At 41.3% G+C, this 24,635-nt stretch overlaps 1 protein-coding gene across 1 annotated transcript in view; it reads right to left on the bottom strand.

Moving 5' to 3' along the window:
* Positions 1–417: 417 nt before the first annotated feature.
* xylt1 (xylosyltransferase I) overlaps positions 418–24,635 on the bottom strand; it is an 82,484-nt gene continuing 58,266 nt past the window's right edge. Inside the window, exons 7-11 of the mRNA XM_086034259.1 lie at positions 24,368–24,544; positions 17,740–18,005; positions 11,590–11,788; positions 5,504–5,837; positions 418–3,370 (exon numbers count right to left, since the gene is read on the bottom strand). Coding sequence (XP_085890385.1) covers positions 3,048–3,370; positions 5,504–5,837; positions 11,590–11,788; positions 17,740–18,005; positions 24,368–24,544 — 1,299 coding nt within the window. The 3' untranslated portion in view covers positions 418–3,047. The remainder of the gene's footprint in view (positions 3,371–5,503; positions 5,838–11,589; positions 11,789–17,739; positions 18,006–24,367; positions 24,545–24,635) is intronic.

Here is a 24,635-nt window from a genome sequence, read left to right as displayed (position 1 = left end):
CGATACCAACATTTTTCACGTGCGTTGTAGTTGTAGTGAAATTGAGTTTGAAATGTGATTCTAAAACATTTCAATGCAATAAATTCAATTATAATATCACTTGTTGTTTATTAACATTTTTAAGGTGTAAATGGATTGTGTAGCGTTAAGATAAGTGAAAAAAAAAATAATTTGATCACTCCCATATTTGTTGTGACTGAGCAAGATTGTATGACTTAACTTACGACTTGCTTGAACCAAGTAATGACTTGATTCATGTTTCTTGAAATTTGGTGGCGACTTTCTTGATTGATTTATTTTTTTGTCCACAGTAACTTAGAACTTGTTTGACACCAGAAGGTTATGACTTGAGACTTGCTTGTGACTTCCCACCTCTACTTCCATCAGTGCTTTACCACATAGAGACAGTGTTAGCAGTTTGTCTATATTGAGTTTTATTTAGAAAAAAAAAAAAAAAAAGCAGTCAAGAGAAGTAAGACAAGCCAGTCACGGTCATCAAAACAACTCTCCCGGAGGGAAGACAAACAAAAGCAGATAAGGACAGAAGGCCTGATGATATATACAACAACAGCAGACATCTTTTTTGGGTGTTGCAGTACCAGTCTTGATATTCACCATCACATCAGGTAATAAATATTTACCATCACATCAGGTTAAAAAAAAAAAGAAAAAAAAAAGGGGTTTGCATTTTTTTGTTTTTTTTTCATGGGGCGGAGAAGGTTCTAAAAGTCAGCTAAGGCACACAGAGCCTCCCCAGAAAAATAAAACAACAGAAAGGACACAAAATGATGGGGGGAGTTCAGAGAAATTTGTGCAACAGTTGCTCGACAATACATTCAAGCAAGAAAAACAACAATCCGGCATTAGATTCTTCTCTGAGAGGCAAACAGGCCCCAACATTGGACACGGTTATTTACTTTGATCAATAAACACCAAGAAATCACTCTCCTTGACCATGTCAAAAACTCTTGATCAATCAATGTCATTTAACCACATATGTATTTACACATACAGCATCTTTCACACAATAGTTCAGTACAAAATACATATATACATTTGCTTCATTGTTGATCATTTGTGTTATAAAATAGGACTCTTACAGTGAGTTACACCTATAATAATTCTCCTTTCACCAAAACTGCCACTAAATTTACATACATAAGTGTGGGCAATGCAATGCATTGACTAATGGTTGTGAACACTGTTGTACTCTTAAGTTAAACAGTGGCAATAGGAGCCAACCAATGCAGAGCAACAAATTGTCCTTGATAAATCAACCCCTCCAGTGTTGCTGTGGGAGGGAGGAATGTGTGCTTTATGGTGAGGGTTAGGTGAACTTGACATTAATGTACAGTAATATCACTAAATTAACCTTTGAAAAAGAAAAAAAAAAACACACACTTGCCTGTAACTAAACATTGTTGACAGACATTGACATTTAATTGGCTCCAGGTTAATAAAACAAGAACAGAAGCTCAGTGACTCGAGGTGCAACTTCCCTCAGTGATGAACTCATCAGCGATTGTCTGGATGACAGCTAAAAATAGTTTTAATGTAGATACAGTTTGAAAGCTTCAGATCTAAATTTGTATTTTTGCAATGAGGACATAGTATAATATTAACGTGAAACTGTACATAATTGTCACAGCACGAGCATTCTGAAACTCACGGGAAGCAATGGACACTGAATAGCTTCTCCTCACAACGAATCGTCCAAATGTTTGAGGTCAACATCTCTGTTTTGATGCGGTCGCATGGTGGCTGACCTTTAACCTCTCTCGGGTTAAGATTTGTTTTCTCTTGGCAAACCAAGACAAGAAGATCTATTCTGACACGACAACACTTACCGACACAAAAGTGTGAGCCATAAAAAGGTACAGTATACGTTCGGGTTGTTGGCCTTTGTAAATAAAGGCAGTTTTTTCTACCCCCCCCCAAAAAAAAGAAAAACAAAACTATTTATCATGCTGCCAAGGCAGCGTTGCAATTATTTAGTCATTGACTAAAAATATCAGTATTAATATAAACATAAAATAAATAGCGACTCAAAGACCCTCATTCACACAATTTTGATACTTTTTTTTGTAAAATTCTGTACAACATAAAGTGTCATTGAAATGATCTGGACGAAAAAAAACAACAAAATATGACAACATTTAAGGTCATCTTGGAATTATTGTGTTTCAAGTTTGAGGCAGGCTGGTAAGAAAAGTGAGCTGGACATAAATGATTTGTCCTATTACCGAAAACATCTGCCGTTTAATCAAGAAAAATCCTAAAATGCTACCACATATTTAATGAATGCTGAACCTCAAATGATCTCAGTTTAATTTTTGTTCTCACAGTTTAGTTGAGCTGAGAACGCCTTTGTCTTTGCATTTCTCTACATAATTGTGACTGCAGCAGATGGCTTGGCCGGCCACCACAGTCCCTGATCAGGCACTCGACTGAAACAAGTTGTGTGATGGATTTAATCTACTGATTACATTTTACAGTAATTGGCTTCTTCAAGAGATGGCGTGTTTCTAACTCTGTTAAAGGCAGTGAATATTGGCTCTTCTTGGGAGTCGTATCAAAATAAACCTTTCGCTACCTCAGATACGCTGCTGTTTATGCTGACCATAAACTTTGGGAGGCACATAAACTAATCTGGTACCAGGCGTCTTGCTCACGAGTCGTGCAGCTAAGGCCTTTTGTGGAGTACAATGTCACATCAGCCGCTGTGCCCCACACTTGAAAATCTAAATTCAGAATTCATTGAGCAGCAAAATAAATGCTTGGAATTACAAGATTTGATCACAGTAAAACTCACATGAGAAGACACATAAATACACTGTGGAACTGAAATTGCAAAGACAGCATAGTCCCATAAAAGCAGGGTGGATGTGGCTAACACTGATCACCTTCCAATGTTCACTTCGTCTCCCGAGACAGAAGAACATTTACCCCCTCCAGCAACTGCAACCAAGCCCGTAAATAAATAAAAAAACTAACAAAAAAATCAACAGTGAATCTTGCGGCCTCCTGTCCAGCTGGAGGCCTCGCTGCTACCTGATGCGCCCATCAGCATGCGGCGATCTCATTTGGGATTTGGGGTCGGGGCTTAGGGAGCTCCACGGGTTTTTGGAGCAGGCCTGCATGACGGGGCAGGCGGTGTGGCCCACGGCGCAGATGTCTGCTGCCTCCCACAGCTCGCCCACAAGGCTGTCGACCCAGTGCTCCAGCTCTGGGCCGGTCAGGGCGGCGTTGATCTTGGCCTGTTCCACGTAGCCTAGGCTGACGGGGATGTTGAGCACTGGGTTGAGGCCGTGGAAACTCTGCTCCATGTAGCTGTTCTTGGACGGCCCATTGTGCAGCTTCAGAGTCTCCTCTGGAGAAAAACAGCAGCGAACAAAGGGAAGGAAGACAGATGATAAACTCGCTGATTTCACTTTCGAGGCAAAAAGAAAGCAAAAGAAAACATGGATGAAATACTATCGCGTGGAATGTGATTTGCTTTACATTACATGAACCTGCTGCCCAATTAGCTTGGATTTATTTTTGTTGGCCTGGCTCAAAATCTCCTTTTTGTGTTTGTTACATCAAACCATCACCGTGTTGTCTTATTTAAGACGAACAAGGTGGCCGCCTAGTCATTCTTCTCATGACAATGGACTCCTTGAAATGTCAGAGACACAATTTCTCATTAAATCACCTTCTCCACCCTGAGCTCCAGTCAAGCTGTAAATTCCTCACTTGTTCTCTAACTGGGGTGCTCGCCATCACTTTTAAGCCCGGTTGTGGAACACAAACTCTCTCACACCCGCATGTGAGCAGACATCAGCGCTTTTCATGTGTTGGTGACACACACACAAAAAAAGAAGTCAGACATGGAGGTGCTCCATCTGATGAGATGCCCAACGCCATGACAAGAGCAGAGTTTGTTCCCTTGTCATGCACTCGTGACTTCATGTAGTTGTGTGTGTACTCGGGCATTGACGTGGCATTGAAGTGAGGTTTTTTTTTTTTTTAACAGGTGCCTAAATCACTAGCAGCAGCCTTGTGTGAGTGCAGGCTGCTGCAAGTGCAGGTAGAGGGTCACGTTGTTAACTTTTACTGGCACTGCATGTAAGAGGATGCCAGACATGGCAGTAAATAACCAGCGTGCGGAAAGAGACGCTTAGAAGCACAAACCGTAAAGCTTCTTCAATTCACACACTGGTCCAAATTGCAAAATCAAAAAACAAGTCTGCAACCTTACAACCTCATCACACAACTTCACAAAAGCAGATAATTATCTACAGTCTCTATATGGAAAGTGCTAAGAGGAAAATTAGGTTGAATACCATGACAAAATAAATTGAACCCTGCTCCAAAGCTTCCACCCTCATGTATATATATGCCTTTCTCCTACTTATCAACCAACTCCCTAGCTTTTCCTGTCATAGTCCCAACTAGGGCAAAATGATTAATTTCGTTTGCAATATAATCGCAATTTGATCAAATGTGATTCGGTATTCGCCGAGGCTGCAATTGACTGGTCAATGGGAGCGGTTGCGAAGAAGTTCAGAGATGACAACGCAGTTATTAAAGCCAAATGATCAGCTCATCAGGAAGGTTTGCAAAAGCCTGAGAGTGATCCTGATGATTTGAATCAGATGTGTTGCAGTAGGGATACATCTCAAACAGGCTGGCTAGGGGATCTCAATGACCGAATTTGGTCAAACCTGATCTAGAAGATAAAGTCAGTTTAAGAAGTGCAGTCCACATGTTTACATATTATCTTTCATGAAACACAAAGTTGGATACGATATGTTGACATGGTAAAGCCACACATTTGCTTGCACTTTTTGTGATTTCTTACAGATTTACTGTGTAGTATACAGCAGGCCTGGTCGCGCGCATGCAGCTTTTTGGACGGTTTCATGCGGCTCCTGAAGCCCTTTTTGAAAATGAGCTTAGCTGGGCGCAGCGCGCCGTCAAGCCCATCATTGTGTATGTGGTGAGGGCTGGGAGCACGGAATGGTGCGGTAAATGTTCCTTGCTATCGTCCTCGTCATGTTTTGCACCAAAATAATGAGCCCTTCTTCTTAAAATGTAATTTTACTCGCCAGTGTGGCATTTCGGCACCTCACTTCCGGGTTCGTGTTACGCAGTCAATCGGGTGCCTGTATTCGTAGTACCGCCCCATCTCGTGAAAGGATGCTGATTAGTTGCTTTGTCACAGGCATTAAAAAAATATACCGGTACATTTCACTCAGCAGTATAGAGTAGTTTGGTTTAATTCTCAATGTTATGCAACAGCACAACTGTATTACGTTTGTAATAAAAGAACAAAAAAGGATGGCTGTCCTCTATCGTTGACCTTTGTTTACCGTGTGATATTCCATTGTCGAATTCAAATGCCACACTATTATGATGTCATGCTAGCTAACGCTAGCTGCCAATTCTCACACCCCATAGTAAAAGCACAAGCCAGTATTTCATTCCATTCAATTTCCAAACGTTTAAAAGGCTTTCTCACCTTGTCGTATAGGCTGGTGCTTATTATAGGCCAAGGGGGCGATAAGGAAGCGCATCTCAGCCACAGGGCTCCAGTGGTGCAGGATGCGGACACTCCAAACACCAGGACGCAGAGGCTGGTTGAGTGGTGGTCGGTAGTGGGTGAACTCAGCCGTCGCATCGATAAGAATGTCATAGGTGGCCGCGATGACGTTGGTTGGGTCGATCCACACGACCGTTACTGTAACGTTAGGCCCTTTAGCCCACTTCTGCATTCCCACCGTCTCATCCATTGGGCCCATTAGGCCGCCAAAATTTCGGAAAATTCGTTCTTTGGCATCCCACTCGGTACCAATCTGACAAAAAAACAATTGGAAATAGAAAAGAGGAGAGACAACTGTAAGAGATGGGGACGTATGAATTCCCTCTAGTGAACAGAAGGCAGTAACAGACTGCATCACCATTTCACCATACTATTAAGATAAGCAACACCCGGGCTGAATTATCATGGGAAATAATCTTCATCATGCATTTTTCAACAGCCCAAGCCTGCACACAGCAGTTATACAGACTGTAGTATACAGACGCTGACAAGTTGAATTTTTTTTTTGTCTTGTATTGGAGTCTATGTGCCCACAGTTGCCGGAAGGAATACATATAAATTTGCCAGACTTCCACCCTAGACAGGAGACAGGATCGAAAGCGGTGTCAAACAACAAGCGAGATTACAATACGACATCACAGGAAAAAAAAAATCCAAAATATGGGAAGAGTTGGTTAAATATATATTGACACACTGATGACAGGTTGTCTTTTGCAGCGACTGGGATTAACTACATTCTTTGGGTTTAGTAAATGCAGCAGTAATACATCTCATTGATGAGTGAGAGAAATATTGCTCCTCTGTTCGGAGATAGCTGTCTGCATTCATCACACTGGAACATGGGATGAATTACAACAGCTTTCTGTACACAAAATGAAATGCGGAAAATCACTATTGATAGGGCAGGGTTAAAAAGATGATCGAGATGGAGGTAGCGCCCGCAACGTGCGCACACACACACTGAAAGAGGTGCTGGCAGAAATGTGAGAAGGATGGCGGCTTTAAGGAGTGCTCATACTGACAATAGTAGCTGATTAACACAGCCTCGCCCTACCGGGACGATCAATGTCTGACTGGAATGGACTCTGTATTACATCCTTTGAGAGTTGAGAATAGGATGCTCATGATAAATATAGACCACTAAAATGAATGAGAGTGAATCATGTGTCTTGTGCAAAAGACAGCCCACTTTTGTCTTAATTATTTGACTGACCTTTGCCATTCCTGCCCCTTGGACCTTGGTTCTCTGCTCTTTAAATTGCTAATCAACCCATGTCTGGCACCTCTGTAGCTCATTAGTTTATACAAGGCTGACTCACTGGCACTCTACATCCCCAATTGATTGGCAGAAAGAACGTGGTGGGGGGAAAAGAAGGAAACATTGCCATAGTATAATCACATCGCCTTTGTCTTTGTTTTCACCAAGGCGCAAAGTTCAGTTCAATTTGGTAAAGTACACATTTTATGTCATTTTTCCCAAAAGTCCCAAAATATTTGCCCCATACCATCTAGCTCTTTTGCACACTTTTGCCATCGGTGCACGGGTCACTTCGGACCGCTACAATTCACGTGTGCAGGGTGGTGCTAGACATACATCTGCCCTTTGGTGGAATCACAGAGAATTGTCACATTTGTGTTTCAATGGAATATATGAATAAAATGGGACGATAATGAAAAGCGGCATGGACAAATACATTTCCATATCGTGTCGCTTGTTTAGAGATAATGTCAGCATGCAGCAGTGCTCTGTATGCTGTTTTTAGTCTTTGTTTAATTCATTGGCAAGTACACACCGTTTCACAGCTACAGCATGAGTCACACTGTATTGATGACACAGCTATTGCCATTCTGCCTGCACACCCCACGCTGGTGATACAGCACAGCATTAACGGGGTTTACTGTTTCGAACAATATCATGGCAAATACAAATGAAGTGGAACGCTTGGTGGAAAGATGCTACATGAGGGAGACTGTTTTCTGTGGTGGTTTCTATAATTTCGTTGTCATCTCTGGAGTGCACTCAGAATGGAATAAAAGAAACAAACATACAATAACCAATAAGAATTGAAAACATGTTCCAGTATAGCAACTTTCACATTTTGGTCAAGTGACTTTGGGACACATTTGAACATGAACATTAACTTTCCCTGAGAACAGTTTCACCGAACCATATATTTACAGTGCCCAGCATAAATGAGTACACCCCAACAGGTTTGTAAGAACACCTTTAGTTTCCTTTCAGAATCAAGATTTTCTATGGGATACTGTACTACAAAGTACTCCCACAAATGTGGTCCACTGAATGCAAACAAGATTTGTTCGTATGTATGCACAAAAAAGTCATTTTCTTAACACATTTATTAAAGGCCACGATGCACAAATAAGTAGACCCCGAGAAAAAGACTGACAACTTGTACATTCCAGGCCTAGCAGACATGATCCTGCCCATAAAAGTCTTGGAGGTCATACAAAATACTAGAATGTAGTTGTTTTTGTTGTGGTATGTATTAATATTTTGCATTCATTAAATTGATTACATTTAAGATGTTTAAATGTATACATTATATTACCAACCATACTTTCATGTTAGGAGTTGAACACATATATTTTGTCACATAAATATTTTGTCAACATTTTGGAAATGGTTCTTATGTTCATTGAGATATTGAATAAAATCTTTACATTTTTTAAGGGGGGTGTACTCACATATGCTGAGCACTGTAGTTCCTCCCACTAAGAATGTAATTTGGGTTGGGATGTTCTCAGGGGTCCATGGCGAGTCCTCTGATAAGACACTCTCATGGAGGTACCATATGTGCAAGAAGTATAGGAAGCCACCAGAACCAAGAAACTCTTTCCTCAGAATGAAAATGGGTCAAACGCAGATTAACTTCTGGCCCATTGCAGCTTCAGCCGATATCTTACATTGACCTCCTCACACAACTTGTCCCTTGGTGCCCATAACCCAATAAGCTTGGGCTTAGGACCAACACTCATTTGCTCACCAAGTCAGAAGCTTATGACCTTGTTACACTTATAGCTATACTTAGAAGAAGATGTCTCTGCGCCACTAACTCTGATCCTGAAACCTCATCTTAAACTGTGGTCCCCTTTTCACTGTAACATCAGCAAGCTCTAGATTGCTGTTGCATTGGTATACTGTAGGAGATCCTTTTTCAACTGTACGGCTGCTTATACATCATACAGCATTTTTTTTTACTCTTCTTCCCTTTACCGTATGCACTGTATGTTTCATCACTCATATTATCTAGAACCAGAACCCAGCTACGTTCCTGACTCTCAATCGAAGTTCTTTTTCATTTATTCTCCATGACCCTGAAAACATTTCCTCTTTGTCACTGGTTTGCTGGCGCCCACAGTATGACATCTCCATTAATTAAGGTAGGTCAATTTGATCAGGCAGCATCTTGGACAGTCACAGTCGGCATCTGGTCCTGTTTAAAACCTCTGGGCACGCATGCCCCCAGGGCCCCATTTGGACCCTTATTAGTAGTGCTGCTTTGTGGATGTAATCAAACACAGGTGTTCTACGTGGCGTCTGAGGATTCCCTTGAGGCGGCGGTTATACTACTGAAGCACCGAGGCTAGGATGGATGGATGTGGGCTAACAATGTTTCAATGTGGAGTAATATATGAGGGAAACATGTTGAAGAGCAGAGACGCTGCTCTCTGTATTAGCCGGTGCATCCCAAAAAGTGTCACTCCTCACAGCGTGTGTTTGGAATTTGGTGTGACCAACAAATGGCCACAAGCTTTTCCGCTCATCTGCAGCTCATTACGAAAGAGGAGGCAAGGAGTGAAATGTAGAAAAATGTTGCTTACAAGGCTGACAGTTAGAGCCAAAAGACGATATAAACTATGGCTATGTTCATATTGTAGGTGAGCTCAAATTTCTTTTCACCCAATTTGACATGTATCATGTATAATATTTAATTTTTCTTGTCAGGGTGAACAGTAGAATTCAGGTTTTGTCAAATCTGTCCGAGGCCTCTTTTGTATGTGGATATAAACAGGATTTGAATCTGATTCGGTTTCAGTCCGGACGCTCAGGTCATGCTCATCTGACGTACTGTAGGCATCAAGTCATCAAAATGAGGGTATGACGGTATGTCATTGGAGTCCAATGACATATCCTCAATGGACTCTTCATTAGTCCAATGAATGCAATGGTTTATCCCGAGCAAGGTAATAACTTACGAATGTCATATAAATGCCATGCCATGTAAAACTTGATCTGATACACTTATTTTAACTGCAGGGGCTAAGAACCCCCGCACTACACCATGCTGTAAAATGGAATATAAAAGTGATGCAGAGTTAAAAGAAAAAACTCATCTGTCTTGCTTTTCTGTAAAATTGAAGAGGAATCAGGGAACACGTAGTTAAGATGGAGCTTTATCTAGCAAGTCAAACATATAGCATTCGTATAAGGGGTCATATCTCTTCCGACTACCGCAATGCCACGCTGGATTATTTTAAGTCTTTCTGCTCTCGTTTTGTGAGACAGACTGACAAGCAGACTGACTGACAGCCACTGCACAGTGCTAGACACTGAACGCTCTGTGAGGCTGAGCATCCAGATAAGAGTCACTGCTCACATCACTTTGCTGTCACTCACGGTTTCATACGCTCAACACACAAGCCGGGGCTTAGAGAGCGGGAGCTGCATGGCGACTGGGTGTCTGAACTTCCTTTACGCTCCCTTTGAGATGTTTGCAAAAAGGTCAAACAGAGTCTGCGAGTGTCCAGGTAGACACAAGCGACGCCTGCAGGCAGCAACAGACCAAACTAATCCATTCATACATTTGATGACATTTCAAATGCGACCCCTGCTGCAAGCTAAGTGACGAACCAGAGCAAAATGTCAGTTTACATTCACTCAGCTAATTTTGTGCATGCTGCAAATACACTCTGTCACATCAGAGCCCTAGCTGCTGGGTCCTTCACTGAAAAAGAAAATCAAAGCAAGCATTCCACTGTGAAGGTGAGAGGACATTCTATTTAGGATCAACAAATAAACACCACGTGGAACTATCCGACAAACTTGTATGAATTCAGTAAATGTACATCGGACAAGGCCATTAGTTGTGTCATTTTAATAGCATGGTAATCCACTCTACAGATTGTCTTGGCCAGAGCCGTTGCGAACCCTTTGCGTGCCCTAAAATGAAAAGTCAAATAGATGGTGCTGGTAACCCAGCCAGCCCTGACCTGTCTCAGTCATTTAATTGTTAGCCAACAAAAACTCAATACGTGGCACGACCATTGAGGGACATTGTGATCCACTTAACTCAGGGGTCTTCAATCCTGTTCCCCGAGGGCCGGTGTCCTACCTATTTTCCATCTGTCCCTGCTGCAACACACACCTGATTCAAATGATCAGGATCGTTATCCAGTTTCTGCAGACCTAGTGAATACCTGTAGCAGGGAGGGATGGAAAACAGGCAGGACACCGGCCCTCGAGGAACAGGATTGAAGACTCCTGACTTAACTCAACAGTCTTGTTTGAGAGTGGCGAGCACTCGATTGCGTCGTCTATCTCCTTGCAATAAAAATGCAATCCTGCAAAATAATCCTAATCTACCTGTAATCTGATTGTTTTTTTTTCTGCAACGGTAAACGGAATACAGTTCTTTTTTCTGTATCCTAAATATGTAACGCCGGTACAAGTATTTCGAGCCCTTGCACGCATAATATGCGCACTTGATGATGTCGCAATGTGGACCCATGGAAGATGGTGCCCTACGCACTGCGTGTGCGCTGCATATAGGGAATGGCGGCCCTGGTCTTGGCAACGTCACAATAGTGTAAGGTCAACATTACACTTCCCAAAGTGGTCCGGGGTCCTGTTTAGTATTTAGCATTTGCTGGAACCTTTTTCCTGATATTGGCAAAGGCTGATTGATTTTGTGACTAAAGACCACCCTAGAAAATGACAGACAGAAAAGGTGAAGCAAGGCACACAGGGCAATATGCAGACTCACCTCTGCAAACTGCAATCTGCTGAATGTGCTTTTGGGAGGAGTGGTTAACTTGAAGGTCTTCTTAGGCGCCACCCAGGTCTCCATTGTCTCTAGCTTGCTTGTTGCTAGATTGGTGGCGTGGTGCCTGACAAGGTAGCCCTGGAACTGGTCGGACTGGAAGTAGAAATGCACGGACACTGGGTGGCCCATGGGGAAATACCTGGCAGAGAATTTGGAAGTTATTAGCAAAATTATGTGATGTGCTGTTTTCATCTGGTACGCAAGCTACAAAAAAACTTTTGGAATTGCTGATGTATAGGACAACCATTAGACAGTCAAAGTGCTCTGTGGCTATGTGACATGGCTCACATGAATGCTGTGACCTTTTCGTGAAGTGCCACGGATAAAAGGTTTGTGTCTCCCATGCTAATAGTCACCCTTTATTTTATATTCTTCTGCATATGTATGAGACACAAAGATATGTGATGGACAACCACATCGGGACTGGTGCATCTACTAGAACTGCATCCAGCAATACTAATGCATGTATTATTATTATTAGTAGTATTAGTAGTAGAGTAGTCCTGTGGATAGTTTTAATATGACTGCGTATGACAGTACTATGCCAGTTTGAACATCTTTACAAGTCTCTTTTAGCCTCTGCCCTTTTTTGTCCAATCCTCTGACCATGTATCCGCATGTGGTCCCTCTCTCTGGGGTGCCTCTTTTTTTCTGGAGGCCATGTTTCTTTTCTTTCAAGAATCTACTGCTTCCTTCTTAGCGGCGCGCCCAGCGTGCTCTGGTCTCGTGCATTTACAGGTCACAGGCGTAAACTACACTCGTGCACTGCTGCCAAGCCCGACAAACTTGCTGGCCACACGAGCGTGCGCAGAACTCCTTCCAGTGCGCTTCCAAAAAGAGTCGTAGACTTCAAGAGCCAGGTGCATCGCCCCGCCCGTCCCACGTGTAATGCGAGACCGTGTTTTTCTTGTCTTTTGCCGTTTAAAAAAAAAAAAAAAAAGTTTGTATTTTTTTTCCCCTCCAACTTCGCCACCTTCTGTCTTCACATCTTGGTGGTGGAGTGTAATGCAGGTAGTAAACTTCAGCCACCGTTAATTAATACAATTAATGAAATATATACATACATATACATAAAACTGAGTTAATTTTTTTTAGTGCGTTATGAAATTTAAATTAATCTCCATAGTTAATGATTTAATTTTGACAGCCCTGATATATATATATATATAAATATAAATAAAATGGTATTCAGAACTTTAAGAGCCCCCCCCCCAAAAAAAAACTACACAAACGCTATTACTTTGTGATTGGATCGTTGAGGGCGCGGAGGCAGAACTTCAGCCTCCCAGCGCATGTCAAAAAAAAAATACAGGTTCACATACACGCTATGGCAACACAGAGCGACTCCAGATTGAACGAGGGTGTTGCTATAATGTCTTATTTTGCGGATGTTATCAATAACGCCATTGATAGATCACGCAAATTATGACATTAAAGCCGATCACTGATTTAGCATAAAATGCTAAATATTGACCTATTTTGATCGCTGCGATTACATCGATGTAAAGTCTAATTTTAACATCTTACAATTAAGACCGGAAAACATATTTTCATACTTGTATGACTGTTAAGAATGTTGAAATTTTACAAAAAACGGTGCCCCTACAGGTTATTAGGTATTTATAATGGAAATAGTTTGACCCCTTGACCCTGGGAAAATTGTTTAAAATATGAACTAAATGGAGGTTGACCAGTACTTTCAGTTTCACAAGTTCCACCATAGAAGCGAAAATATGGAGGAGAAGCACTTCTGTGATCTTCAAAGTCATAAATAAACTTTCATTTGAATCCTTGTTCTACGTTTGTGACCAGGCTCAGAAAATATGTGACAGCTGAGACCACAGAAATACAGCGCATTACAGAACACTCATTCACATTAGTCATTGAAGTGGGCACACATACACACATGCACAAATTTGAACTGGGTCATTCAGTCAGATGAAGCTGAAAGGAGGCCCTGCCCTCCTGATTGGTCTCTTTGTTAGTCTGCCTCCTCATATACATGGCCAGCCCTGGGGGCATTACAAGAGACTTCTGGACAAACCAAAAAAGAGCCAGGATGGCCACTGCTGGGGAACAATCTGCAGCTGCTCTCAGCAACACATCCTGACTCAGAGTTCTCATCCCTCATATCTTCTGCTTCTTTAAATTCATCTTTATTCGCTGACTTTTCCATGAACAAGTGTGCAACAGGCCGATAGGAACACACCCGCACTGGCCACCGCTGCTCCTCTGTGCCCGAGGCCTCATCAGTATTCTGCAGAAGGAACAGGGGTCAACCCATGGCGGCAAATGCTACGCTGACAAGCAGAACATCAAATATTTGCACCCACAAGTACAACAGAGTGCATTCCCTTTCAACTATTCTCCTCGCCGCTGTACTCTGTTTCTACGTCTGTTTTTCATTCTTGCCGCTCTCCTCTGTTCTCATTCCACATCCTTTTCTTTTTCTCCTCCCTTAGCTTTCATTTCCCCACTTGCCCAGTCCTTCCCAAAAGACAGGGAGAACTGGTCGGAGCGTAGTCTGCACAGAAGCTCCTTTCAGACCTTTAAACCGCTCACAGTCACAGTGGGCTGCTAAAAGAGCCAAATTCCCCTCTGACGTGCTCCCACTTTTTCACTGACGCATCTGCTGGTTGCACGTCTCTGTTCTACAAGTGCGCATAATATGTGTGCTTGTTCAGGAAATTTACGCAGTCTGTCAGATACCAGCCATACAGTAATAGGCGTTCAATATTAGAGGCTATGTAATCATTAGGCCTGTCATATGCAGTTATGTCCAGAAGTATTTAGATAATGGCAAACAGTTCGATCCCAGCTCCGGCCTCCCTGTGTGGAGTTTGCATGTTCTCCCCGTGCCTGCGTGTGTTTTCTCCGGGTACTCCGGTTTCCTCCCGCATTCCAAAAACATGCATGGTAGGTTGATTGGCCACTCTAAATTGCCCCTAGGTGTGATTGTGAGTGTGGATGTTTGTTTGTCTCTGTGTGCCCTGCGATTGGCTGGCAACCAATTCAGGGTGTCCCCCGCCTACTGCCCGATGACAGCTGGGATAGGCTCCAGCACGCACGCGATCCCTGTGAGGATAAGCGGTATAGATTATGGATGGATGGATGGATGTTCTATGCAAGCCCACTAGTTGCAACAGAGCATTCTGATAAATATTGCGTTTGTGGAATAAGTATTAATCCACTCGTTTTTAGCCATCTCTGGGGGCGGCCATTTTGTCTTCTCACAACGGCACAGATTCAGAAAACAGGTCAGCCGTGATTGGTCGTTGTGAGCAGTTGTGATGTCATTTTCAGTCGACAGAAGACAAAAAGTGCATTTTTGCTGCTTAACTTATATACCACAAAAACACAATGAATCAGAATGCCTTGTTTCAACTTGTGGGCTTGTTGGGTACATATTCTTGAAAAAATATGTTTGGTTGAGTTCTCCTTTAATGTCTAATTCTCTGCAAGTGTCACATTAGGTTACACGAAGAAGCCAAAGTTGAAGAACATTTTGTGTTGCCAGCCACCTCCCTTTTTTTCTTGTGTTAAAGGCAGTTTTGTGTCACTGCATTTTTGGTGCAGACATAAATCTTCCCTACACAGAACATATCAAAATGTGCACATGACCAGCAGCAGAACATGGACATTATAGAGGTTTGACAGATGGAGAGATGTTTCCTGTCTGTCGTGGGCTTCACTCACAAGACCTTGCAAAATGTCCACAATGCAACAGGGTGGAAGGGAGTGAGTGAGAGAGAGAGAGAGAGAGAGAGAGAGAGAGAGAGAGAGAGAGAGAGAGAGCGAGAGAGAGAGTGCGCAATGACACTGGACATGCTGTCAAACTGACTCTTGCCCTTAGGGAGCAAAACCATTGCAACTGACAGGCTTTTGACTTTACAATGGCAAGTAATGCTGCGCTCAAAGAAAGTAAAAGACAAAAAAACAGTAAATGTTTCTGAGTCAAATACACACTGACAGTTTGAATAAATATCAACTACAGATCAGGGGCATTACCTTTTTATGACTGTTTAAACAAATGCTATGTCCCAATTAAGTTTCTTTGAGTCTAGCAAATTGAGGCGGCAAGTCATTAGCATGAGCATATAAGATGCCACGTGATTTTATGCAATGCTGCAAAGGTGTTGCTTTCGTTTTTCTTTTGTTTTGACAATGCGAGCTTTTCTCTGTCACGCATATACAAATTGGCATTTCACACCTCCGCGTTCTGTTTTTAATTTGTTCCTGTTTAATCACTTTGCATGTGGGTTTCATCACCTCAGCGTAAACAAACGAAAGGAAAGTTCATCTAAAAATATTCTTTCACCAGATGTTAGTGAGCGCTTATGCTGATGAAATGCTTAAAGTACACAAATTCAACATGTTCTAGTTACAATTTCCCTTTTTGACAGAACATATAGAGCAGATTTTTGGAAATCCAACATTTCCGACCAAAATGTTTTGGCTGATTACGGCTCAGCATAGTGCAGATTTTTAAGCGATTATTTTTCATGGGGGTTTTAAAAGTATATGGGCAGTGGAGCACCTTCAGTGTATCACTGTGGGCCACAACATACCAGCCAGCACTGCGGTCTACTGGAAGAATTGCAGGGTAATTAACAACAAGAAAAAGAAGCAGAAGGGGTCCTACACGAAGCCATTCAAACTGCTTATTAAACTGATTTAACCCATTAAAGCTGTTGCGTCTCTCTACCCTTAAAGCCGAGAGAGTGTATGTCATTTAAAAAAAAAAAAATCAAATTCTTGGTCTCTTAGCCAATGAAATGCATCAGAATATACACATGACGTGTCGTGAGCACTTGGAGGATGTCCGGAATTTGTTCGAGCCGTAATGGCGGACGAAGACGATCGTGCGAGCTCTGAAATAAGTGACGGCAGTGAAAAAGACGACGCGCTTGTGGACCTTGAACCACTGGAACCAATGTTCCCTCGAATCTTCAATGTGTCTGAGCATTCACACAAATTCCCTGAGCATTCCTTGGACCACGTTAAGCAACATCAGACATGCACGCGGCTGCCGCCAGACCAGTATCACACCTGTCCAAAACCTGAGACCATAACCAGTTACCATAACCAGTTAGTTAGGTATGATACAAAACAAACACACAAACAAACAAAAGACAATCAAACCACCTATGTATCAAAATAGAACATATCATTGAATAGCGTTTTGTGACACAAATAAAATCAGCCCTAGTATGTCACTTTTATTTTAGCACATTTTTAGCATAATTAAATAATCTCAATACAATTTTTTTAAATATGGTTACGCATTGTTCACTCATTAATAATGGAAAACATGTCATTTAATAAAACACAAACATTTCTTGCCATCTAACCTCCGAAATGCACAAAAAGCATCATTTAAGGGGCTTGTAAACTACGCCCATGTTTGGACTTCCTGAATGGAGCGAGCTCGAGCCGCCTGCAGCGTCTCGTCAGTGGTGCATGTGAGTGTATGTGTGTCAATGAATGCTTTAAACTACAGTAAATGCACCACTAAAACTGTTAGGTAAGTGGGAATGGGGTGGTTCCTATGTTGGTAGATTAAACTGGGGTGGAAGTGAAGGAATGAGTGAAGAAATGTAATGTGTGTGCGTGGTCGCCAGTGTCACCGTGTGCGCTGAGAGGGAGAAAGAAGTGCGCAACTGCTCACGCGCACAGTTTAGAGGGAACATTGATTGGAACCAGTTTAACGTGTATGGGATGTTTGTAGACTGACGATATCGACGGCTTTGTAACAGAAAAGTGGATGGTAATTAGTACTCTCTTTTTTTTTTAAATTAAAAATAGTGCTTCTCTTCCACTGACGTTTTAATTTAAAATTGTGATTGAAATAGTAAATAATAAACTCAGGCCTGTGTGAAAGCCACAAGTCTAATTAATTTGGAATGATGTTTACTATCTACCACAGGGGGTGAAATATTAATTATTTTGGAGGCGATTAAACTTTTCAAACTTTTCATTTCAAAGTCGACATTAGGCTTTAGAGAGATGTTTAGCCAGGCGTCTTCGGCCTTAATGGGTTAAATGAATACACCTCTATGCTTGATCATACATGCGTTTAGAAAAGCTAACCTGCAGCTGTGATCCCTTGGGTTGCCTTGCAGCGACGCAGCAGCACGGGCCAAGCCCAATCTTGAGAAGGAATGATAGTAGGTAAGCTGTGTGTCCGACAGACTGGCCACACCATCTGGCTCGTCGTACACATTTTCCCAGTACGAGTTTAGTCCTGGCGTCCCTGGTGGAAATGGTCCAAACAGGTAGGCGTCCAGATGGTTCACTATCTCCTGGTTCACACTGGCTTCAAACTTCCTGGCAAAGAAGGTGGGACGCACCGTTTGCTGCAGAAAGAGAGTGCGGGAGAAGAGATAAAGAGACAAAAAAAAAAAAAAAAAAGAAAGATTAAGAAATGGTATTGTGCCAGGATGACGATGTTTACGGACAAAAAACAGAGGAAAAAGTTTCTTAAACACAGGAGGATGGCAAAACTTACCATCACCTCTTTATGAATTTATAGGATCACTTTTCTATACAATGACTTATCTGTCCTCTTCATTCATCAGTGAGTCTATGTACAAGGTACAGTGTTTGAAGGTTTGGCTGTTTACAATGTGTACAGCGTTTCACAAATTTGTTAGACCAGAGATTCCCAACCAGGCTGACGTGGCACACTGGTGTGCCATGACAGATCAGGGGTGCCACGGGAAATTATCCTATTTCACTTCCTCTGTCCCAAAATTATATTTGATCATCCATCTATGCCATCAACATACAGTGAGAGGCAGAACAATTAAGCAGTCTTCCATTAGATAGCAGGAAGTCCAATAAACCTGACTATGTCACTTTGTAAGTAAACTGCGATCAGACAAGATCCTCATTATTTCAGTTTTGTGACATTTTTGTTTGGTGGTGTACTGTGAGATGGGTGCATAGCCGCCATAAAAGTTAGGAAACACACTCGTGGACCACACCATCTTGTTGTCTTGGAGACCATTCGACATCACAGCCACTTTTGAGCAATTTGAATGTTATTTGTTGTTTAGTTTTACACTCAGGGTTTAGAACTGACCATACAGATCAGTTAGACTTAGAGACAATAGTGGCACTGTATGAAAGCACGATACTATTGCGACTGTGGCAATGTTCTAAAATAGAAATAAACAGTGGTAGCTCTCTGAGATTATGGTTGATGTTGCTATATAGGGGTGTTACTAGTTAGACAAACCAAGTTATGAGCCGTACACATCTAACTAAATGCATTTAATCTATGTACTGTGCTCAAATTCAATTTTTGCCTAAAGATGAGTATATAATTTAGGACACTTTGTCCTGCTTTTGAAATCTGTTATTTGACAACTTAAGTTATGAGCGACTGTTTTTATAGGTTCCCCCTCTCCAGTGAATATTTGTCATCAAATATTTTAAATGATCATTTTTTTCATCAACTAAAAAGTAAGAATTTGACAATATTCTCCTCTTTGCTGAGCTACATAAAGTCGTAAAATGCATGTCAAATTGGGTAACCACAAACTGACAACAACACATTGTATTGCATTGGTTAAAAGACATGACCAAAAGCTAAAGAAAAGAAAAAATATGAGTCAGACTGGCATGGCAAGGCCAATTTAAAAATTTGGCCTTGATCTTGTTTTAGAAAATAACTCTTCATTTAATTTATTCAAACACAAACCAAATGGTGTGTTTTAACATCTGCCTTGAAATGCACATTAAATCAGGCAGGCAACTAGCAGCTCTGAGTGGCCCCTTGATTAAATAGTTTAATCATTACTATTATTCTTCTTTAAATATTCGTCCAAAAACACTGATCAATATTCAACGGCGGGGAAACGGGGGGTAAATAATCCCAGAAAAAAAACGGGGAAAAATACAAAATATGAAAAAATATTTTAAAAAAAAGAAAAGAAATCTGCGAATATGCAAATCTGTGGGTGTCCAACTGTGAACATGCAGGGATTGACTCCAGTTTTAATAATATCACCAGTGATGGCACACATGCCTTAGTTGCGCCTACACTGGGTCCTATACTGCCATATACTACAATGTGAGTAGGCCTAGGGCTGGGTGACATATATCGTTATCAATATTATCACCAACGTTGATTTCACAATGTGCAATTTTACATTATCGAGTATTAATACTGCCTCGAGAAGATAAGACTGATACATCCGTTGGTTGGCTGCTAAGTAGGAGGCAGTGATGAAATCCTCATTCGTTGAATCAGCGTGCATAGATGGCAAAGGAGGAGGAAGTGATAAAACCTCATTCTGCGAATCAGCATGCAGGATTCAGTCGCATGCTCTGTGAGAGCAGGTAAGTGGAAGACGGCATTGTTTCAAAATTAGGAAATGGAGAAATGGGGGAGTCTTTTGTCTCAGCAAGTATTTAACAGCAAGACCTAAATCCACGTTCCTAGCCTTGAAATTATTTGGGGTTGACAAGGCTGACGTTGGTCGGCTGAGCACTTCAAAGTCCGCGATCATGTGAAGCCCCCATCGTGCAAAAAGTCTTTGAAAATGTCGCAAAAGCAAACGTCTACCCTTCAACGTCTTCACAAAACACCTTCTTAAAAGTCTAAATCAATCAATAAATAAAACAATGAGCCAACTAACCAAGTCTATTAAGTGGATATTAATATGAAACAGAGACTTATGTACGTGACACACGAGAGTCCTTCTGCAACGAAGCATCAAAGGGATCGATTTTAAACGAACAAGCAAACTTGATCCAGCGAACCTTACCATTTTCGCTTGTTATTTTCCCCCCAAAAAACACCCACGCGTTAAATAGAGGCGATAATTACACCACACAGCTTCCGTAGAATGAGGAAACTGAAGTCGTTTTGCCACACTTAAGCAACACTTCTTAAACATAAGTTGCATTCAAGAGCGGCAGTGTATTTGTATTTGTGTATTTGCTATTTTCACTGCTTTAAATTGACTAAAATTGTGTACAAATTACAGACGAAGTGGGGAAGGACCATTAGTATCGATTAGTGGGTAAAAAAAATCAATTTAACCATAATTGGACATAGGAGATTTCCGCCAGACAGTGACGATATGCAGGAAAAACATAGTACCTCAATAATATTTTTGTTGTGCAAAAATGTACAATATCAGTTCTTGCACTTAATGTTGGTTTCTTGTTAAGTAGGTTTGTGCTGTCCTTGAATGCTAAGTTTTATGCAAGAGTGCCCTTTGCACTGTAAAAGAAAAAAATACAGTATGTCGTTATTTTGTTGTATGCTTCAAACCCTTTGTTGCTGGGTTAGGAGAGTGGACCTTTTATACATTGAAAAATGTATCCTCACAAATGAAATATATTAAGAGCATGTATTTTGCATGGATTTTGTCCATATTAAAATAGCATTTTTGTCATAGATCTGGTTGTGTGTGGGAGTGTGGTCCTATGTGACCACCCAGTAAGCACTGATTAAAAAAAAAAAACAAAAAAAAAAAGTGACCCCTCCAGCAAGTTGCCCATCCCTGCATTAAGTGGTATTAAGGCAATAAAAGAGACACAATTCTTTATTAATAATCAATATAAAATAATATTTGAAAGCTTTTATTTGAAAAATAAATGAGTACATTCGTGACATTCTGTGATCAGTTGATTTTATTGGTCCATAACCAATTTGACAGACAAAATGTTCACCCAATCACAATCCACAAATGTCACTTTTTTCATGGTTTGGAATATGTGTAAAAGAAGGACTATGAATAAATTATTTCTGGAATGGAGGAGACTAGAAGTCGAGCCAATATCACATATGGGGATCCCGTTCCAATTTGGTGATTAACTTGAGCCTTGCTGTATCTTGTCTTACGCCTTCATGCATACCGGGGGCTTAGTCAGATTTAGAGATTCTAATCACAGATGTAATGCCAAGTGGGTAATACTATATAGAGAACTTGACAAGGAGGGAAGAAAACAGAATGTGAAGGCTGATATGCAACTTTTGACATTGACTCTTTGCTGTAATGTGAGGAAATGTCAAGCAGCAATTACTGCATATTTATTGCCTTCAAAATGCTTTGGTTTGAACGTTCCTGGTAAATTGCCCCCCAAATTCCAGGAACTTTGGGAGTATTCAGACAGATTACATTTATATTTCCACATACTTCTGTTAATTGCTGTTAAAAGCAGTCCATGCAGTCGGTAGCGTAATATTCATCCGTTCAACTCTTCTCACACAGATTATACTTTTTACTTTGGCTTATTTGCTCTTTCCACCCATGCCAATCTCACCCTCTCTGGCCTTGCTACTGTTGCTTGTTTGGCTGGAGGTGCATCATGAAATCTGCCGCCTCCACAGCCTGGCGTTTACACAAAGACGATTCATGTCAGGCACAGACACAAAACTATTAACCAATAGTTAGCTCGCACCTTGGTGCAACCTACTAAAAAAGGACATCAAATGAACTTTTGGCACATTTCGGGGATCTCAGCTCTTTCTCATGTTGCAACTGTCTTTCCAGGCTGCCAGCTTGATGTTACATGGCACTAGATGATTGTGCGTGGTTCCAGCAATTAAATGGAACGCGTAGGTGGGAAATTTTGGTGCTTGAATGTTCCCAGAACTAGTGGGTTTTGACATGCCCTTCGGTGCTGTCAGAGCCACTCTTTCCCACATGCTTCTCAAATGCAATGTGAAACACACATTACTACACAAAGATGACCCATTTCGTAGGCACACCACCACTTTCTTTCTCAAGATTAAGTTTTCTTAGAGTGAAGGCAATTCAAAATAGTTATGCCGCAAAATGGACAGTTGTAACATGAGCCATCATCTTAATGTTAGACGATTTCCAGAGTCGTTACAAAATAAGTGCCTGTGACATCAATTTGCTCCTTTAAAGTCTTAATAGTGGCATCTTCATTTATTTGTAATAATAATGGAAACCATTGTCATCATTGTATTTGTATTTTGAATTAAGATACTGAATATGATTTGGGCTAAAAATAAGTTTTAAAAATCCCAAGACAACATCCATTCAACACTTCTTCTTCCGCCCCATGTCAGATAGAGGCATCTCTGTCTTTCTTTCATATGGTCTATGGTAATGCTCTGGTCTGTATCTCCTGTAATGTTAGGGTTCAAAGGAAATTCAGATTTTGTGCTCAGTGGGATATCAAGTCCTATTTATAGTGGGGCCTGGCACTCTCCTGCAAAGCCTGCTTTTGTTCCCTACTTTATGCCCAGGGATGGCCTTCACTGATACCGCGGTGCCAACTAAGGCAGGCAGCACTGCCAGGGAGCTGTGGTAATGTGTTGGCACTCGAGCGCCAGTGAGTGAGGCGAGACAGGCGGCAGACCAATCTGGCAAAGAAGTCCAGTGCTATGTGAAGGACGGGAGTCACGGTTGAAAAAGTATATGACTTCAAGAGGTATTTAACTGTGGTGGAACGTTTTCACTTTGTGCCATAGATGTTACTTTTAAAAGTCCAACTGGGATTCAGATTCCTTGACAGGCTCTCGGGGTCACTGCCACTCACTTGCCTCCATTTTAAATGCTAACTATGCTATTCCTCCTGTTAATACCCAAGGCAAGGAGGGTCTAATTACTTTTCAAATGTTCCATTCCTGGGTCACCTAAACTAAGATATCATTTTCTGCTCATTGATTATGAGGGCTACAGGCATTCTGATGTAGAGGACAAAGCTTGGAGGCAGAAAAAAAGTGCGCTTGTCACTTTATGGGTAATTTTATCGGTAAGATGCTCATCTTTTCATCAAAATGCTAGAGGGGAAATCAATGAGGTGTCACAAACATTTCACTTAAGAATTAAACCTAGTAATTGTAACTAATTGGAATAAAACTTCAATTAAAAAAAATATGATTTAACATGATGAATAGAATCTCTCAAGGGGAAATTCAATTTACACTCTTTTGTTGGTCACTATGCAGACAGGACAGATGTCAGAATAAAGGAGGGCGCGATCTTTAACGACTACACAGCGGGACTTGAAGCGCGAACCTCTTTATCCATAACCCAAGTGCTTAAGGATGAGCTACTGCTGACTAATGTTCCCTCGAAGATGCGCGCGTGAGCAACTGCAATTAATTTGATGTATTCACAAAGCATTGCCACAATTGTTATTGTTTTCATAAGATGGTACTTACATAAATAAGGTATATAATACAAAATAAAACCAGTCATTAAAATTACATATGCAGTTTACACATATGAACATTATGTCGTCTTAAAGTGCATCATTTAAAACATTACATGCAATAGGTGCCATTAAATTAAACACAACAATTGTAATAAAACAGCCATGGTGAAAAATATAATCTAAAAAAGTTGGGGAGGGTGGGATAACAATCTTTACATAAAATATGTATACAATTATTTAGAATCAGTCAACTATTTTACATTTTATTTTGACTTCTTAAACACCGCAAGGGCCGGTCAGGGACTCTGGATGAGCCACTTGCAGCCTGTGGGCCGTACTTTGCCCAACCGCACATTACATTGTACAGGTGGACCTCCATTATGTAGTGTTCGGTCAATGTACATGCGAGTATTTACATAATTACTCTAAAGTTAATCTAAATTAGTTATCTAAATGTCATGAAATAAGAAAATGGTTCAATGTGTCTAGTGCGACTAGCTGCGTTGCAGGCCAGTGCATCAATCATTGCAAAGCAAAAAGAGAAATTAATGGAGGGTGTTATTATTACCTGGAAGCGGTGGAAGTCTACAGGCTTGAAGTCATTAGGGGAACATCCGCACCAGTCAACGATGTGCTTGTACTGGCATTTACAGCCCAATTTACGATTCCAGTTGGTGATGCGCAGGTTGTTATCCACCATGCTCTCACAGTAGGCACTGTTCTCCAGCACAGTGTGGAAGAATGACTGGAAAACAAACAAATGGACGTGGCAGAAGGAGAAAGGGAGATGGCATCGAGTGAGAAAAATTTACATGAAGTACTTTTTTTTCACCCCT

The sequence above is a fragment of the Filicampus tigris genome, chromosome 6 (genome assembly GCF_054856515.1).
Source record: "Filicampus tigris isolate MCC_2025a chromosome 6, RoL_Ftig_1.0, whole genome shotgun sequence".
NCBI lineage: Eukaryota > Metazoa > Chordata > Actinopteri > Syngnathiformes > Syngnathidae > Filicampus > Filicampus tigris.
This window is presented reverse-complemented; position numbering and strand designations above follow the sequence as displayed.